This window comes from Natrix helvetica (assembly GCF_964273705.1).
Source record: "Natrix helvetica genome assembly, chromosome: 9".
Lineage (NCBI taxonomy): Eukaryota > Metazoa > Chordata > Lepidosauria > Squamata > Natricidae > Natrix > Natrix helvetica.
The window spans coordinates 12,392,870-12,412,643 of record NC_138560.1 but is presented as its reverse complement, the minus strand read 5'-3'; the positions used below and the strand labels follow the sequence as shown (position 1 = coordinate 12,412,643).

General features: G+C 39.1%; 1 protein-coding gene and 1 long non-coding RNA gene across 20 annotated transcripts in view; one reads left to right on the top strand and one right to left on the bottom strand.

Moving 5' to 3' along the window:
* Positions 1 to 7,559, top strand: part of EPB41 (erythrocyte membrane protein band 4.1) — a 69,237-nt gene extending 61,678 nt beyond the window's left edge. For 15 of the 19 annotated variants that reach the window (XM_081962461.1, XM_081962464.1, XM_081962463.1 and 12 more), the window contains 6 exons: positions 781 to 1,248; positions 2,324 to 2,452; positions 3,808 to 3,909; positions 4,761 to 4,841; positions 5,071 to 5,180; positions 7,420 to 7,559. In XM_081962461.1, coding sequence (XP_081818587.1) covers positions 781 to 1,248; positions 2,324 to 2,452; positions 3,808 to 3,909; positions 4,761 to 4,841; positions 5,071 to 5,166 — 876 coding nt within the window. In that variant the 3' untranslated portion in view covers positions 5,167 to 5,180; positions 7,420 to 7,559. The remainder of the gene's footprint in view (positions 1 to 780; positions 1,249 to 2,323; positions 2,453 to 3,807; positions 3,910 to 4,760; positions 4,842 to 5,070; positions 5,181 to 7,419) is intronic. The other 4 variants (XM_081962468.1, XM_081962467.1, XM_081962466.1 and 1 more) reach the window with 1 other exon arrangement.
* Positions 7,560 to 7,781: 222 nt separating this feature from the next.
* Positions 7,782 to 12,422, bottom strand: LOC309396921. The gene is made up of 2 exons (XR_014176173.1): positions 8,934 to 12,422; positions 7,782 to 8,790 (listed from the first exon to the last, which is right to left on the bottom strand). It is a non-coding gene; the product is annotated as an uncharacterized lncRNA (long non-coding RNA).
* Between the last annotated feature and the right edge of the window lie 7,352 nt (positions 12,423 to 19,774).

Below are 19,774 nucleotides of genomic sequence, written 5' to 3'. Positions count from 1 at the left end.
GTGTACAGTCCGTATTAAAATACAACAGATTAAAACGTAGAAATAACTATATAAATACATGTATAAGAGGAGGGTAAAATAAGAAATTAATGTGTGTTTAGAATCCTACTCCTCAGCAATATGAAAGCATTAATTATGTGCTTATGTTTTCAAAACATAATGAACTTTCAGTATGATAGATCTGTGTCTTACAAGTAAGCAGTGAGAGTAATGTGCTATGTATATTTTCCCAGTGCACCTTGTAGGAGTTTAGGACAGGAAGGGGACAGTGGATATTCAGAAATAGTACGGGTGGGCAGCAAAAGCTAATCCTCTCCTTCTGCAGACTTACTCCACTTTAAAATGGCAAATACCAGATTGTGTCTACTGCCATGATCTCCAAATGTCCAACCTCTTCAAAAGTAGCCTTATTCTCCTTCTGGCAGGAGACTGATTGATTGGTCCAATGACTTCTTAGTTGATTGAAAGAGTAGCTGTTATTACAGAGAAAGCTGCAGTAGCTTTGCCCACTTCAGACTTGGAGCTGGACCAGGACAAATTCCTCTGACAAAGAGGAGAATATAAACAACTTCTTGACCTTGACTAAGTGAGACTGTTATTGTCTGTCTGAGTGACTATAATACAGCCTTTTTGAATGCACTTGAAATATTCATCTTCAGCCATTGTAATAGTGTACACAGGCCCTACGAAGTCTTATTCTAAATTTTGCACTCTTTCTAGATGAAGTGCATTCTATTCCTAATTCTTTCTGGCCTTTTTTGTGTATTCGTTTCTTTTTAGAGTGTGCGTGACTGTCCCTTCAAAGAGGATGCAGATGATGTGACAGAGGGGAAAAATATTGCCTCTCACTTTGAATGGGAGGTTTCAAAGCATTCAGTAGGCTTTAGTGAGAGCCAAATGTCAACCACACTGGCGTCTACACAAATTCATGAATCAGACTCTTTTTCAATAAGCAGCAAGGAGCAAAAAGAGGAGGGTGCCACTGCTCTTCTTGAGAGCAAGGACGATCTAAGGTGTGAAAAGGGATTTTGCTCAAATATGGAAAAGGAAGCTGAGGATTCTAAACAGGCTGAGGTGGAAGTATCTGTAATCCCTGTTTCACCTCCACTGTACCTCCATGAGCAAGAGGAGGAAGCCTGTGGTTTTGAAGAAACAAAATTGACCATCAAGCCACTTAGAGAGCTAAATGGAGAATATTACAGTCCAAATGTTGATCATGAATTTCCTGCTCTCATTCGCTGTTTCCAGGTAGTAAATGTGAACATAGAATATCTTTTGCAAACGCCTGTGCTACATTTTCTGAGTCACTTTGCAAACACTGGAGCAAGCATATTTACACATCCACAAAGAAGGATTAGTTTTTGATGTCCTGAAGTAATTCCTGAAAACAAACCAGTTATTTAATTTCATACTATCTATATAAATTACTACTCCCTTCTTCATCCTTATCTGAAATTGACATATCCTAATTAAACAATTTTTTCTTGATCTGTGCAAAGAAAGGGAAATTCAAAAAGTTAAAGATATTTAATATATCAGAAAAACTAAGTACTAATTATTAATACTAATAATTTATTCATTACAACAAAGTCTGGAGTCAACAGATTTGGAAAGACCATTTCCTCCAGCTGATTGTAATTTTTTTGGCTTGCTTGCTTCAGTGTTCTTTCCTTATTAATCTTATCTGCTAAAAACCTTAAATATGTAATCTGATAATAAGGTGATACTTTGGGTATGCAAAGGGATATGATGGTTATGTGGTCCTCTTACTAACATTATGTTCTCTTTGAGTTAATTATCAGGTGGTGGCACAGCTGATTTTTCTTTTCCTGTTACTCTTAATACTTGAATATCCATAAATGGTGATTTGGCAGCGATTTAATATAAACTGGTGGACTTCACATTTCAAACTGCAGGTGTTGCCTATGCACTCTCTAGGTTTCCTATATTCAATTTAAATTCAACTAGTTTCTGAATAAATAAATACTGTGGCATGTAAAAAATCATGATATTCTTCCTACGTGGTAGATCACATATATGGTAGTATATATGTAGATGTCTGTGATTAAATTTCTCATTAAATATTAATATTGATTCACTGAAGTGAATCCATTCCCATTATTTGGCCAATCAGATTTTTAAAATGTGTGAAATCATTGCATTTCATCTTAATTTACACAATTCTGCAAATGAGTGCAAACAACATAACAGTTGTGATGTATAGTTGACTTCATGATGCATCTATAAGTTGCACATTGGAATTCTGTTAAATAATACTGATATAAGGTGACTAAATGTACTTTATTTTGAAACTATTTTGTAGCCCCCTCTTGTGAAAACTCAGACCGTTACCATCTCTGATGTGTCTAATACTGTGAAAAGTGAAATTCCAACTAAAGACGTTCCGATTGTCCACACAGAGACCAAGACTATAACTTACGAAGCTGCACAGGTAGGCTGCTTCACTTCTAGTGCTACGAATTTATTGTAATATTTCGTACAAATGATAGAAAATCCAAGCAGTTTCATTCACAATTTTTATTCTAGAAGATTTTGAACATTTTATTTCAGTAGGATATTTTGGTTCCTGCAGGGAATTCCACTTGTGACCATTGCTGTGAGAAATATCATTATTCTATCAGAAAAAGTCACGTTTTTCTGAAACAGAATTGCATGAGTTCCCCTACTTTGGTCCACAGAGCTCCTTCTGATCATGATTGCTGAAAAACGGACAATACACTCTCCCTACCTTTTGAAGTGGGAAACAGATGAAAATGATAATATAAGACCTAAAAGAGTGCACCACATTTACCAACACCATCTTCAGAGTCTTGAAACAGCTCTGCTCCCATGCCTGATGAGGCCACTTTGTGGCTGTAAGTTTCCTGAAAAATCTTTTGAGTGTGGTGCTTCCTAACCAAATGATATCCAGCTCTGAATTAGGAGAATTAGGCAAGTGTCTGCTGAGAGCTGAGTGGGTTTACACTGGTGGAGGAGGTTTGTTCTCAAGAATCATTATTTGTGGATCCTGGAAATATAAGTAATAGTCCCAGAGTAAAAAAAAAAAAAGATATCCATTATCTTGAATTAAAAATGTCCCAGTGTATGCTCTCACTAAGATAAGTTGCATGGTACCAGGAGGAGCCAGATGTGTTGGAAGCTTTTTTCAAAAATCTACCCAAAAATAGACTTGAGGGGAAACCATTTTCTTATTATTTTTGTAGCTGCAAAGTGCTTTCCATTCCTCCCCCCCCCTCCCCCCCTCCTCCGGCAAATATATTTGGTAGCTCTGGTCTCTCAACCTAAATATATAATCTGGATGCTTTTGACAAACCTTCCTCCTTTAAGCAGAAAACTATGTATACATTCAACAAAAGGAAATTTATTACTGCTTTGAAAAAACATCTGAAAAGATTTTTAAAAGTACATTATTTTCATTGTATATAGACAATGGGACAGGAATGGAATTTAATCATAATTGCTACCTTTATTACCTCAGGGAGCTGAGCAGCTCTTAATAACATATCCTTGAGAAGATGCCTTTGCACAAAGATCCTGTTTGTAAACTTCCTACAGCACCTAATTGTTTACTGGGAGGATTGCATTAAATTGGTATGGGCCTTGACTGATCCAAAATGTTGTTGTTAGTGTCCTACATGTAGTTGATTAGGTAATGCTATCTCTTTTCAGTTAGAAACAGTCTTTCAGTTTCTTTCTTTTTTATGAATGTCGTCTTTCCTGCCAAGTGAGTTACTCACTGTAGGTGGACAAGGAAGTCATTTATATTTCCCTGTATTTCTGCCTTAGATTGATGATGGCAATGGGGATTTAGATCCTGGAGTTCTCCTAACTGCTCAGACTATCACTTCAGAGACCACCAGCAGCACTACAACCACACAGATAACGAAGGTAAAACCACTGCTAAACAACAATTTGGTCTCATTGATAAGCTGCATGCATGTAAAAAAAAATTACATGCATACATTTCATTTTCTGTGTGCCTTGGTGATCCTCGCAGGATTGGGCAGTAGAATGTACAGAACACAGAAGCACTTTTTTGTTATAAGACTGTTGCTGCAGATTGGAAAAGCTTGCATTTTGATGACAATTGTGGTTGTTTTAGAAATAAAATAATATTGTATCCAAAAGAAGGATCTTATTTCCTTGGCAATATAAAGTCTTTTCCATGTCTACATTAATAGTTACAAAGTTGCAATGAGCTCAAATTATCCTTTAGATTTACAGCTTTTGGTAATGGATATAAAGTTTAAAAAAAGTACACTAAGAGCCAAACACTATGGCTTACTCTGAGTTACAGGTGCCCTCTTGAAAGTTTTGTTGCATACAAAGAACCAAAGTTTAGTTTCAGCTTAATTGAGTTCTGACTAAATATTTTCTATTTCCACACATATTTTTAAAAAGAGTCTGTTAATATTAACTTCACTTTTACAATCATTTTATGCTCTTTTTAATTAATTATATATTTTATAAAGCAATTTTCCTGTGGTTCATAAGAATAGGACATTTGATTCACTATTCTAAATTTTGTAAAAAAAATGAAAATGATGAAATCATAATTATCAGAAGGATAGTTCAAAATATGATACAAGTTTATACTAATGCTATCTATGAATTAGGTTTTTATTTACATTCCTGTTTAATAAATTGATTACGTTTCTCTTTTTAAAATAGTTTACATTTCTGTAGGTTTTATCATTTTTTAAATTCTAAAAATGTTAAAATTTGTCTTCTCATGATAGACTGTAAAAGGTGGAATTTCAGAAACACGAATTGAAAAACGAATTGTCATCACTGGAGACACAGACATTGATCATGATCAAGTAAGAGATTGTTGTAATTATATAATATATAATTAAAATGAAATTTGAAAACAACACTTGGATAAAATATTGCTATGATAGCACTAACATAGTCTTCCTCAAGTGTTAAACTTGATCAGGCTGATAGTAAAATTACACAGGCTGATAATCTCCTCCCCCCATTCCATAGGCCGTCAGACTGCAAATTATGTTGCACAGAAATAATGTGTTCTTTATACTCTTTTTTCAGGTTCTTGTTCAGGCCATCAAAGAAGCTAAAGAGCAACATCCAGATATGTCTGTGACCAAGGTCGTCGTTCATCAGGAGACTGAGATTGCAGAATAAATAGTTTATACCAGGTAAGCTCTCTCTTAGCTCTACTTCATCATAAAATATTTCAACTTTAGTCATAAATAAGGATTGTTATCAGGAGTATTAAGGAAGCTTCCTGTTTTTCTATCTCAAGTTTAATTCATCATAGTAAATCTACAGGCACAAACGGCTGCTAAAATGTACATATATTGGGGGGCAGATTCCAGACATAATAGAAATGAGAATGTTTAAAATAGTAGCCTGTTTCTGACTCTAATTGTGAATCATATCATAAGTACCCTTGAAATTTAGTCTCGCGCTAATGTTTAAAAGTGGTAGCAATGAATGTTTAGGATTAAATAGGTTGGGTCTGTAGAACGTAAGACCTGCAAGTATAATGTCATATGGTACTTCTTGTTGCCTTCCAGATCTTGTTCCTGCACTATTATAAGCAGTCCACTCACCACCAATTGGCTGAGAGAAACCTAGAGTAAACTATTTAAAAAGTATTGGGTGCTACTGCTATTGTCATTAGAAGCAACATTAAGAATGCGAAATGGAGCAAAAATAAATGTTTCAAATTCACCAATGACCTTTTACCTTCTCCATATTTTTAGTTTTTATGTAGTTCTGATAAAGTCCTACTTTTTCAAATTATTTTTTAATCTGAACTTTAAGAAAAGGGCAACTGGTGTGACCTGTTCAAGATAACAAAAAACGATTCACAGTTGCTTGCGTTGTTCAGTCCTGCAGCAGATGTCTCAATCACTGTGGGCATCCATTGCAAGTTACCTGCAATTTGTAGAGAAGTGTCCTCTGATAAAGCTAAGAATAAATTAATTATTCATGTTCTTCCCAGTGCAGTATGGAGATAATGTGCAACTTGGGAATGAAACCTCAGCACACCATTTAATTTGAGAAATTGTCTGTGTGTTTCTTCTTATGGATTATTTATGCTATAGATTCGTTTCACCTGACATACTGTTTGATGGTGATTTAGTTGTACATAAGGACCAAAATAGCATGGGTTTTTTTGTGCTTAGAGTATTTTCTCTCCTGTTTCCTTTTGATCAATGCTAATGTTTCTCAACAAGGCACCACTTTTATGAGTGAGCTATCTCTCCAGCATTTAAAGCCCCAGAGCTATACAGCTAGTCAAGAATTGTTTCATGCACGAGTGAACAAGAACTGGGCCCTTGTGCTAGGAAGCATCCTTAATTCCATGTATTGACCGAGCATCGCGTTCTGATTTAACCTTTTAGATTTTAGAACTACGTTACCTTTGGAAGAATGATCCTATGGTCAAGTTAGGGAACTTAATGTTTTTTTTTGGGGGGGGGGGAGTTTTCTGGATTTTGAGTACACATTGCAACAGACCAGAGTGCCATTTCTGAGCAAACATGTAGACAGGAATCCTATATTTATGTATCCTTGGAGGCTGCCTTCAGGCATATGGATTTTATGTACTTATTTAATTTTTTTATCCTATGATTCTGCAGTTATGTCCCATTATCAGACAAAAGTAAGAAAAAAAGATCCAAAGCAATGAGATAATAAAAAGCCGATTTGTAAAGTTAAAACATCATCTAAAGTACAAACTTAACCATGGTAGTTTATCTTGAAACACTTATGCACATAATAATAAGGAAAGCAAAGATGATTGATCATTATTGCTACTTTTTCTCAAATATAATATGGCTATGTTCTCATCTAAACATTCATATTCTGATCCTCATAGACACATTTGAACAAACTTTATAAGTTTAGTAACATGTATTTATTTCACATAGCATTAACACTTAGCTATGGCACATAGACTTATATACCATTCAACAGTGTTTACAGCGCTCTCTGAACGGTTTACAGAGTCATCATATTGGCCCCAACAATCTGGGTCTTCATTTTACTGACCTAGGAAGGATGAAGGATGAGTCAACCTTGAGTAGATCAGGATTAATCTCCTGGCAGTGGGCAGGATTAGCCTGCAATACTGCATTTTATCCACTGCACCACCATGGCTGATGGATTTAGTTTTCATAGAAAACGTCTTTCCTACTACGCCACAGCATTCTCATGTTCATTCTGCAATGAGATATGTATGCTTTTTCATTTTTCTAGGTTGCTATAAAAAGTTTAGTCTTTCTAGTGAAGATGAATATTTATCAATTATTTGAAAATATATATAACATGTATTCGTCCCATTTGCAGAATATCAGAAGTTCACAAACATTTTTGTAAGATACTAAATGTGTGTCCATTTTCATTAAGGAATTTGTATCTTTGTAGGTGATGCCTGCTTCATTCTTTGAAGGCCACCCAAGACATACCAGCAGAACTACAAAGGAACTTTCGAACACCATGACCTCAAACTTGCCAGATTTATTCTCAGTCACACATTCTATCATTTATTGTTAGGAAGTTATGCTTTTTGATGTTTACTTGGGATTATCTTTAATACTATATGTCCCTTTTCATTGTTTTTAATATTGTGAGAAAAAATTGCCATATTTTACATGTGCTGATGTGCTTTTTAAAAAAAAATCATCATTTTTTTTCATTTCCTTTTCCTATGCCATTTTCTGAATCTGTATTAAGATGTCAAAAAGAGTACACAGGGCTTATCAAAAATGTTGCCTTTAAGTGTGATGATATTCACCTTTCTGTTCCTCAAGTAGCTTGCATTCTCTCCTACCTTTTGAATAGGTTACCGTGTGGCATATCAGTGACTTAGAAGTAGCCACCCTTGTCAGAAAAATCACTGTGTGCAAAACTTTAATTTGATTGGTTGCTCTATAAAATGTCCAGAGTATCCTAACCACAGCGTACTTGGCCTGTGGATTTCCTTCGCTTTTGTGGATATGTCTGTCTTTAGATGCTTGAACATATCCAGAGGTTGTGGTGTTTATATAAGTAATTCAGTAGTTGCCTAGGTTCAGGGACAATTGGAGTTGCTTTTTTATACTGTGAATTGTAAAGCTTTTAAATGAATTGTGGCAAGGCATTCAACTCTCATCTGCTCTTTCCTCCCTCCACCTTTGTTTGGCTTCACAGTCCTCGATAGGTGTTTCTTGTAATCCTGTCTGCTGTTTAGCCCCATTAAGTTATGAGTTTTAAGAGTAAGAGACCCTGAGCACAATTAAGTTAGGCTGTGATTTATCATGTTGGGTTTTTTTTTTTACCCCATAGTCATTTGTAGGTTTGGGTGGAGGGTTTTGTTTTGTTTTTGTTTGTTTTTTTTGTGCAAGGGGGGGGGAGGGAAGAGGCAAATAAAGATTTAAAATCATACCTTTTAAACAAAAGCTAAATCTAGAGCTCTGGCAATGTATCTGGATAAGGGGTATAATTCCTATTCAGTTGTTAAAGGCAATCTGGCATTCCTTTCGTGAAGATGGTATTGAAGGCTGTCAGTCAGAATAGGATCTTGTTTCCTCAATGAAAAGTTATTTGGAGAGGGAATATATTAATTTCCATCAGAAGGCAGTATTCTGTCGCTTTTCTTGGGGGAAACCTTAACTATGGCTCACTGGTGCTGTATCTCTCTCTCTTGTTTGCTTTAGATCATTTAGAACTTCTTATAAAAGGACTTGCTTTCCCTCAAAAACAACAGCAGCAGCAACAATCCATGAACAGAGATTGTTGCCCTTGGTAAATGATGCCCTTAGCTCAGGGGTGTCCAAACCTGGGAACTTTAAGACTTGTGGACTTCAACTCCCAGAATTCCCCAGCCAGCCATGCTGGCTGGGGAATTCTGGGAGTTGAAGTCCACAAGTCTTAAAGTTCCCAAGTTTGGACACCCCTGCCTTAGCTGTTAAATTAGAATGAAAGAGTAGAACTCAGCATTAGTTGCTGTCCTCAGCACCTTAGTACTGTACGTATTGTATCATCATAGAAAGCTACGGTATGTACCACCTGGGGAATATGTTCAGAGAAAAAGCAATAAGTAATTTATGAAAGGGGTCAGTGGGAATTTTTTTAAAAAAAGATAATGCTGATTTTTCATTACTTTCAAACAAAAGACAGATACGACTACTCTTTTTCAAAATACTTCACTTTTCTATGTGTATTGCAATCTGCATGTTCAGTTATTGGACTCCAGTTTGGAATTCCCATCTTTCAAAAATAGATAAGACCATGGTTCTTTTTCCTAAACTATGTGAAAGCTCTGTAAAGATACAAGAATCAGCTCTACCTTTTCTTAGAAAAACTCAATTTCAGTAAATAAAAGCTTTCATTTACTATTTGGAATGACGCAACCCTCTGTCATATTGCATGTTCCTTTCCCCCTCAAATGTGAGTGCATTTTGATTAAAGAGCCAGTAGGAATATTTTAGGATTGAAAGATTTAAAGGTAGTGGAGTGTGAAATATTTTGAATACAAAACATCCCATTTGAGCTTGAAACCACAATTTTACATTCAAAATGAAGTGTTTGTAACATTTTAGAAGTGTTTTGAGATGGAATCTGTTTGGTCAGTTTTGCTTTAATATGCTCTGGACATTACATCATATTTCCAATGATTGCTGATTGATGCTAGAGGGAAGGCCATCTGGAAACAGATCCTCCCCCCCCCCCCCGAAAATAAACATAGGATTGAGTTGTAATATAATTAATGAAAGTAATTGTGAAAGCAGTAGAGTAAGTAAGCTTCCTAGCAATCTTACACTGAACTAGAATAAACTGGGCACTTAATGTATTTATTACAAAACTAGCTATTTATTGTGGAAGACAACTGTTTGGTACACTTTGATTTACTGCTCTTTTATTCAAAACATAAAGCAGTTTTGAAATAATTCTATTATTTATTATGGAATTCTATTATTCATGAAGTTTGTATTCCATATGGTTTCTAAGTACAGCTGTAACTGAGCATGATTTTTGTACACTATGGATAGCTAGCCAATGATGTTCTGCTCTGTTTAGCTAACCTACACATTCTACACATGGAATGTGAATCTCTCATTAAAGGATATTACCTTTACATGATGAGGGGAATGCATTTCAGATTGTACCTCTTCCTGGCCTTCTTTACATCTATTGCTCTCCCATTTTCAAGTTTTCTACCGCCTTACCTTTTGACCTCCATTTTCATTCATGCACCAGGGTTAATTTCACTGATTCATCATTTTTTGTGTTGTGGAATAGATGACTCCCAACTTCCCTTTTTCTGATTTTTAGCTTATTTACTAAAAGTGTGAAATGAAATCTGCAATAAGTGTTGCATTAGAGTGCAATAAGGGAGTCCAAGGTGGGATGGTATATCTGCATTGTGTCATTACTTGCCTCCTTTTACAATAATCAGAAGCATTTAGCCGTTTGTAAGTATTTAGGATATTGTTTTCCTAAATATAACTTAGGAATATGTTAGTTTCATGAAATTCTAAAAATAACAGGACACATGTGGATGGAAAAGATGAAAAACTATTCTACAAGATAAAAGGATAAAGATTGCAATTGAGCAACAAGACAGCTGGATTCCTAAGACAGAGAAAAGTAAGGGTCATTCAAATTTATAATTTTTTTCTTTTTGTTTCTATATATTCATTAGCAAGACAATTTGAATTCAGGAGTTTAATAAAAGTTTTGCTTTCCTACTTATGGCCAGGCATAAGATCTCCGCCTTCCTTTGGGTATGCCTGAAGATAAAAGCATTATAAAGCAAGAAAAGCTTCATATTTTTGCAGATTAAGCTGATTTACATGATATACATCGGAATGTCCAACCTTGGCAACTTTAAGACTTGTGAATTTCAATTCCCAGAATTCCCTGTCCAATCATGGCTGGAGAACTCTGGGAGTTGAAGTCCACAAGTCTTAAAGTTGACACGGTTGGATACCCCTGATAAACCTAAATGATTGTGTTACGTTACTCTGCTTCTGATTATTGTAATGAAACATTTAAAACCCCTTAACAATATGCACGTACACACCTTCCTTTGACTGGCAGTCTAATTGTGCAACAACTCCCGCCAGCTTTTAGTACCTATTATCCAAACACTAGAAAACTAAACTTCGCACCAGCAAAGGCTGAAAGAGTTTAAGGGTCCTCTTTTAAACCTCCTCGGAATGTGAATCCTGAGGCATAGGGATTATTTTCTTTTCTGAAATTCCTTCCTGCATATAGTGTAAATCCACTTTCTGCTGTGAAGGAGGTTTCTGTTTACCACCTGAGCTTGTAAATTGGCACTCCTGCTGGCAGCCTTTGTAACTGAACAAGAGTTGTGAGTTTGTTTCCTCCTGGCTGCTTATATCCCACAAATGAGCAATATTTTATTTTGTATAGCCAAGCATGCTGGAAAATAAAGAAAGGAGATAATAAATCCTTTTAAAATGCATTTGCCAAGCTAATTTAGCTTTCCACAGCAGACAGATAAAACAACTTAGTTTTAGAGTACCAGAAATGTGACCTGAACTGTCTGCCATTGACAATAGGGATTTTCACGTTTTGAGAAGGAAAAGCATTTGTAGGCTGTTTGTACTCACAATCTGCCACCATCACCTTAACAGATCACTAAATAAACCAGCTTCTAGCATTCTCGTTTTCTGGGGACCAGCACTGCCATTACTGGAACAGTAAATAAAATATAGTCTATTTATTTATAATGATGACATGACTATGCTCCCAGTTATTTCCTTCCCCATTTATGAGATTATCTAGAAACTCTCTTAACTGTATAGTAAATGGAAGCTATTTATCTATGAATGTTTGTACAGAAGGAAGAGCAGCAGTATCCAAATTGGTCAAATTAGAACGAAAAAAATAGATTTTCACTTGCCAACAATTAAAGTACAAATTAACTTTGGGGACTTGAGAGGGTGTTGGGGATTCATAAACTGTGATTTTTTTCCATTTTCATACAAGGGGCAGTTTTTTAAAAAATATTCTAATTATGGGGGGGGTGTTGGTTCTCTTTTTTACACATTAAATCACACTATTTCACTGCAGATATGAAGGAGCTTTGTAAATTTTTTAAAGACAATTGTATAGAATAGTTCGTTCTTTTTTTAAAAAAGTAGGAACAGAATAAACAATTAGCAAATCTTTATAGTTTATGTAGTTGTTATTTTGGACTTTTGTAGTTAAAGAAAAATTAGATGTAGCATTTAGATATGTGTTCAATCTTGTATTGCATTTTTCAATAAATTTTCAGGTAAAAAAATGATGCTCTTGTCACTTATTAAAGCTCTACTATGCCCAGAGTATCTGGACTGTAGCTTCTGAAATATGCTGGCTGAAATTTTTATTCGTCCAACTATTTGTTTCCTCATATGCAACCCCAAATGCCTAGTTTAAGTACCTGTTAAATCATGACTTACCTGTGTACCTTTAAAAAGAAGTTGCTGTTACTTTTGCACAACATTGCTTCAGCTCACACACTGCGATAAGCCACACTGTTAGTTCATGTTGTATGAACCCAGCTTGGTAAGTCAACGTGTGGAAAGAACAATAGTGAGCATTGAAATCTCCAACCAATCTGCCTTATGACCCACGAGACTCTTGTCATCTTGCTTCAAGGACGTCCTCAGCCCTCTTCACCACACAAACTTTGCTATCAATGTCCAGGAAAATGCAGAATCACAGAAAAAGTTGACCTATATTAGAGGAGAGGGAACTATCATGGCTGCGGGCTCTCTCCTTCGTGCTCAATCGATTCTGAGAATGACCATGAGAACCTCCAGGATAACTTCTCAGGGATTGATCCTATCAACAATACTCACTTGCACTTATCTCTATTTGCAAATAACATTTGCTCCCCTCTTGCATTGTTCTGGGTGGAAAGCTGGTTTTTGTATGCAATCTTTTCCATCACAGGAGGAGGAATTGGGGAATGGTCCAAAATCTGTGTCTGCTGTTTGAGCAATGACTAGGTTGAATGACCCATTCATGGAATGCACTCTATCAGCTTCTTTGGTGTTCCAGTTTGATGTCTGCATGTCAGAACTCAAATAGGCAAATGTTTTACACTGCGGCGGCAGCAGAGGGAGCCTGTTCCAAACTTCGAATGTAACCATATAACTCCCAAATATATTGGAATTATAGCCCCTATAATTCGTCTCTGTAGTTTTTAAATACTTTTTTGGCATTTACAAAACTCTCTTCAAAAGGAGAATATTCATTTGTGTTCAAAGGAACGATCAACATGTATCGGGGAGAAATGCAAATAGTCATGCTAAAAAGCATGGCATTGTACCAGGATTACTCAAAACTGCTGCACTATAAAATTTAGCAAATGAGAATTTAAGAGCCAAAACATCTTAACTTCAGTTCTCATAAGTTTCAGTGTTAGGAAATTACTTTTTAGAGCTCAATGAAATTTAATTGCCTCAAAGTAAAGTTGGCTGGGGAATTCAGGGAGTTGAAGTCCACACATCTTGCCGAGTTTCCGAAACGCTACCCTAGAAACCTGACTAGTACCTCTGGGATGTACACCTTCCAGTCATCATACAATAGACTGCATTACGTTTTATAATGCGATCAAAGCAACCATTCCTTCCTTGATTTGATAGTCTGGAAATGCCCTAAGACAGTGATGGTGAACCTGTGGCACGCAGAGCCATATTTGCTGGCCCGCCAGCCATCAGGTCCGGCGCGCATCGGCCAGCTGATTTTTTTTACCCTTATGGAGGGGCCAGGGAGGGCGTTTTTGCCCTCCCCAGGCTTCAGGAAAGCCTCCAGAGGCTGAGGAGGGAGGAAAATGGCCCCAATAGGCCAACCGGAAGTTCGGGATTGAACTTTCTCCCAAGAAAAGTACTTTGAGTCCCCTTGTTATGTGGGTTGCCCTCTTCTACTTTTCCTCATGCTCTGTTGTACCTTTTTCTAAATGTAGCAACGGGAGCTGTGCGCAGCAGTAGTTGTGATGATGACGATGCACTGCGTACGTATAGCAATAGCACCTCAAGAGTTGAAGAAGCTTCTTGGATGAGAAGCGAAATGTCTTCAAAGAAAACCCAGAAAGTCCCGTTGGCTCTTGAAAAAGCACCTTTGGGATCTTATCCCACTGTTAAACTACAATTCCCTCACCAGCATGGCCAGTGGCCATGTTAGGAATAATAAGTAGACATACATCGAAATTATCCAGGGCTTGGATCCAGAAATCCGACAGAAAATCCATTTTTGCGGTAGCCTTAACCTGATCTCTAGACAGACTGCAAAAGCAGAATTCATTTTCTGGTATGTGTTTCCTGTTTGGCCACCATTCTAAATCAATTCATACATTTTAATTTCCCCCCCAGAAAACGGATGTTGCTGGATCTATACCTGGCAGGTTTATGCGCCTCATATGAAAAGCAGTGTCATGCCCTAAGGGCAGGGGTGTCCAAACTTGGGAACTTTAAGACTTGTGGACTTCAATTCCCAGAATTCCCCAGCCAGCAAGGAGTTGAAGTCCACATATCTGAAAGCTGCCAAGGGTCAGAAATGCTGCCTTAGGGCATGGCCACAAAATTCAAGATAGTATTATTGAAACTCTGCTTGCCTTTTACGTGCATTGCACATTTTAAAAAAGTAGAGCTTGGATCCCACTGTTGTGGACACCATTTCAATATTCTGTCTGTATCCCGTGGACACACACACACACACCCCATCACAAAGAGGCTGGGTGTTTCACAATATACTGCATTTGAAATACACCCGTTAGATTTTATCGGGTCATGTTGCAGGACAGGTGGGTAATTTACCTTCAAGGATCTCATGCAAACCCATCACATTCGACTGACTTAACTAATAGGGGTGACATGATAGCAATGTTCCGATATCTCAGGGGCTGCCTCAAAGAAGAGGGAATCAAACTATTCTCCAAAGCACTTGAGGGCAGGACAAGAAGCAATGGGTGGAAATTAATCAAGGACAGAAGCAACCTAGAAGAAATTTCCTGACAGTGAGAACAATTAATCAGTGGAACAACTTGCCTCCAGAAGTTGTGAATTCTCCAACACATCAAGTTTATTCTGTTCTGTTCTGTTCTGTTCTGTTCTACTCTACTCTACTCTACTCTACTCTACTCTACTCTACTCTGTGGACAGAAGAACAACCATAACTCAAGAGAAGCAAGCACTCCACAAAGCCAGAGCTGAAATTGCTGCAACAATGGTGCCCACACATGTCTGCCCCACATGTGGCAGAATATTTCATGCCCGTATAGGCCTTACCAGCCACCTGCAGACATACCATGGACAGCCCACAACCTGTTAGATGTCAAGAACATCATCATTCTATCCTATCCTATCCTTATTCACCCATGGTTCACTTAACCAATGCTTAGCACATGGCACCAACACAACTATAAACGAGCAAGAACAACTTGGAGCACTTTGCCACTCAGAAACAATGACGCAACCAGAAGATCCTTTTAAAAGCCTTTCCTCAAACACAGAGGTTGGAGCAATTGAGATAGCTGACCTTCCCACCTCTCTCCCCTCCCTCCCCCGCACCACCCCAAGACACACAATTGCCATTGGAGTGAAGTAGGAGGCTTGGCCTGATCTCTATTTCATTCCTTGGCTAACATCTCAGCAGATGCCGATGTTTTGATGGCCCCCGCTTGATTCGACTTCATTATTGATTCTGAATGATGTGGAGCCTGGGAATTGACTGGCAGTTTGTCCAGTGGGTTAAGCCAGTTCTGGAGCGTTGAGGCCTTTGATGTGGGATGAAAAAGAAAGGCTTTGCCTGAAGCAGAACTGGTACATCAGCCCTACTAGCCTAGCCTTATAATATGGATATGGAGGAGTGGAAGGAGAAGTTTTGTGGGAAAGAAATCACTTTGGTTTCTGGTTATATTCAGGAAGTCATCATACTTTCCACTCGGTTTTAAATCAAGAAATTTGGCCACGGCATTGGTGGAGAGTGGAAGGTGAAGAATTGCTACTCAGATCTGCAATAGATGTTGCTGCAGGGATTGTTTCTGCTCCAGTTGTCAGCCATTGCATTGCAAGAGCTGTGGGGGTGCAGTGGTTAGAATGCAGTATTGCAGGCTAACTCTGCTCATTGCCACGTGTTTGATTCTGACCGGCTCAAGGTTGACTCAGCCTTCCCTCCTTCCAAGGTGGGTAAAATGAGGAGCCAGGTTGTTGGAGGCAAGAGGCTGACTCTGTAAACCGCTTAGGGAGGGCTGTAAAGCCCTGTGAAGCGGTATATAAATCTAGGTACTATTGCTATTGCAGTGCAGTGCACTACATCGCATCTTGTCCCACCCCATCCCATTCTCCTCTGAATTTTCTCCAGTGTATACAAAGTGATATAAGAGTGCAGAGAAGAGGAACAGAGACGATGTTCCTCTCCAGGGATCTGGAGGCTAAATCATACGATGAATGATTTGAGGGAATGAGGTATGGCTAGGGGTGTTGTGATAACAGCTGTCAAGTGCCCAAATTCTGATCACATGACTCTGGGGATGCTGCGATGGTTGCAAGTATGAGGACCAGTTGCAAGTCACTTTTTTCAGCGCTATTGTAACTTTGATCGGTCGCTAAATGCATTGTTGTAAATTGAGGACGACCTTTATTCCAGCAGGAAGAACCTGGGCAAAGTGGGTGGGGCTAAACAGAAAAGCCCACCTCCTTTCTCTCTGGTTTTTCCTTTTTAACCTCTCTTTCTGACTCTCTCTCTTTCTCTCTGCACAGATTTGTCTTCCCACTGCGTAAGAAGGCGCTGCTGGGAAGGACTTTTTTCTCTCCAAAAAGTCTGGTATGAACTTTCTGGTATGAAAGGATCATGTTCACCCATGAATTAAAGGGTACATGGGGTGACTCATTTGCTGGGGAAGGGGGCAACATATAACCTATTTATGTAATCGAAGGGAATATATTTAGACTTCTGGCGTATCTGCTCCCACGTAATTACGTGGCCAAGTTTCAGCCTGCAGTACTTTCCCATGAAACAGGGCAAAGATGGGGAGAAAAAATAGCATCCCTTTCTTTCTTTTGAAATAAGGCTAGAAACAAAAGGGTTAATTTTTTTATATATCCCTGATGATGGTTAGCTGAGGACATGGCAAAGAATCTGGAAAAACGCAAAAGGAATGTAGCGAGAAGCATTCAGAATTCAATTCCAGAAGAAGAAGAAATGCAAAAAGGAAGAAAAAAAATGGCATTTTTATTTCTTTGCTTGGTCTTAGGTTTAGCTCTATAATAACTTGATTCCTGATATGGCTGATACCACAGCAAGCACAGCAGCATCTGGAAAGGCCTATAGTCCAAATAATTTCATCTTTTCCCATCTGGAAAATGGCTGTTGGATGAAATTGATCAGAAGATACTCTCAAATTTCCTGAGTCTTTCTATCTTCTTGGAATTTCCTTCCTTCCTCCTTCCCTTCCTCCCTTCCCCTCCCTCACTCTTTCCTTCCTTCCTTCTTCCCCCACTTCCTTCCTTTCCTTCCTTCCTTCTTCCCTCCTATTCCCTCCCTTCCTCCTCCCTTCCCCCTCTTCCTTTTTCCTATTCCCTCCCTCCCTCGCTCTTTCCTTCCTTCCTTCTTCCCTCCCCTCTTCCTGCCTCCCATTCCCTCCCTCCCTCTTTCCTTCCTCCCATTCCCTGACTCCTTCCCCTCCTTCCTCTCTCCCCCTTTCCTTCCTTCCTTCTTCCTTCCCTTCCTCCTTTCCTCCCTCTTTCCTTCCTTCTTCCCTCCCTCCCTCCGTCCCTCCGTCTCATTTACGTGTGGTGCTAAAGGAAAACATTCACACCCAAATGCTCAACCAAATGTATCACTAGTCTCTTTACAAACATTCCTGTGCATCTAAGGCCTAGAGGTTTCTCCCCCACTCCCCCAGCCTGTTCTTCAGATGACGCTCCCTCCATGAAAAAAATGGCTGGCCTCCTTCCCAGTGCAGAAGATCATCTGCATTCAACAACTGCACTCAATTCTGGGAAAACGCTGCAGACCGAGGCCTGTTTTGGCCATAAAAGTTTTTATTCCTTCCTTCTCCAGAAATAATGCCGCTGTGGTGTTTTTCTGTAAATCCCGCTTTAATATTTATTTATCTGTTATATTCTAAGCATTCCTCCAAGGCAGGGTATACATCATTCCCGCCTTCAGTTTCCTGCACACCAACATTCCTCGGAAGGCAGGAGCAGAGCTGCTGGCCTAACAATCCCTGTGTGATCCCTGTTTCTGTGATAAATGCAGGCCAGTTGCTAAAACGTCTGAATTTTGATCACGTGACTATAGCAGGGGTGTCAAATTCGATTTCATTGAAGACTGCATCAGGGTTGTTTCATCTCGGGGGGGGGGGGAAGCATGCATGGGGGCGTGGCCAGCCTCAATGACATTCATTGAGGCTGTTTTCAGCCGTGACGGCCTCCTGCAGCCCTCTGCCAGTGAAAACAGAGCGACACCCTCCGTGCAGGAGGTTATCGCAGCTGAAAACGGAGCCCGGATGGGCCATACACAGCCTCTCTGAGCTCCATTTTCACTGGCAGAGGGTTGCAGGAGGCCGTCGCAGCCAAAAATGGAGCCCGGGAGGACCGCACGTCGCCCTCCCGAGCTCCATTTTTGCTGACAGAGGCACCACCGGCTGGTGCTTTGCTGTTTCCAGGGGAGGCCTGAGGGCCAGATCTAAACATCCCGCAGGCCGGATCTGGCCCATAGGCCTTGAGTTTGACACCCCCCGGACTACAGGGATGTTACAAGGGCTGGGTGAAAAATTGTCAATTTTTTTCAGTGCCGTTGTAACTTTAAATGGTCACTAAACAAATGATTGTAAGTTGAGAACCACCTTTATATAACATATTAATGCATATAAATCACATAATGTTAAAAGTTTATGACGTTGTGAGGCTGCATCATTAGCTGTTCAGGGCCTCAGGTGGCCTATGGGTTCGATATGCCTGCTTTAACAGATGGGATTTTGGGGGGTTTTCGGACCTTCAACTCAGTCTTGACTTCTAGCAACTGCTAGGAAAGCTCCCTGTCATTTTCTTGGCCAGGTTTTCAGAAGTGGTTTGCCATTGCCTCCTTCCTAAGGCTAAGAGAAAGTGACTGGCCTACACTCACCCAGCTGGTTTTGTGCCTAAGACAGGACTAGAACTCACAGTTTTCTGGTTTGTAGCCTGTTGCCTTAACTACTACACCGATCTGGCTCTTTTGAGCTCCAAAATAACCACTTGGCCTTATTTTCGGGGAGGTCTTATTATTTTTGAGGTGCAAGAGGCGGTGAGCGTGATCACCTTATGGCTGCTACTGTGTTGCAATATTTTCGGGGAGGGCTTATTTTGGGAGGGAAGGCTAATTTTAGCACATGTTCTCAAAAGTCCAATTGGGCTTATTATCCAGGGAGGTCTTATTTTCAGGGAAACAGGGTAACTTTAAGCGTATAGTACATGTAAGAATATTCATAAACTGGAATAAGGCATAGCAACAGGTCAGCCAATGGGGGACTGCTTAGTAACTGAAACATAGTTTCTGTTGTATAGGGCCATAAGAGACAGTTTGGAGCCTGGGCGTGGCTTAACTGTTCTGTACATAAGCTTGAGGACACTAGCTTCTCCCGCCTCCATTTTGCCTTCTCCGTTTTGTGCTTCCATTTTGTGCTGTGTTTGTACTTGCTATTTCTCTTCTCTACAACGTGGGAAAACCTACAAGCGTATTGTATACCTTATGTGTTATCAGTGGTGGGATACGACCGGTACGCCCTGATACAGGCGTACCG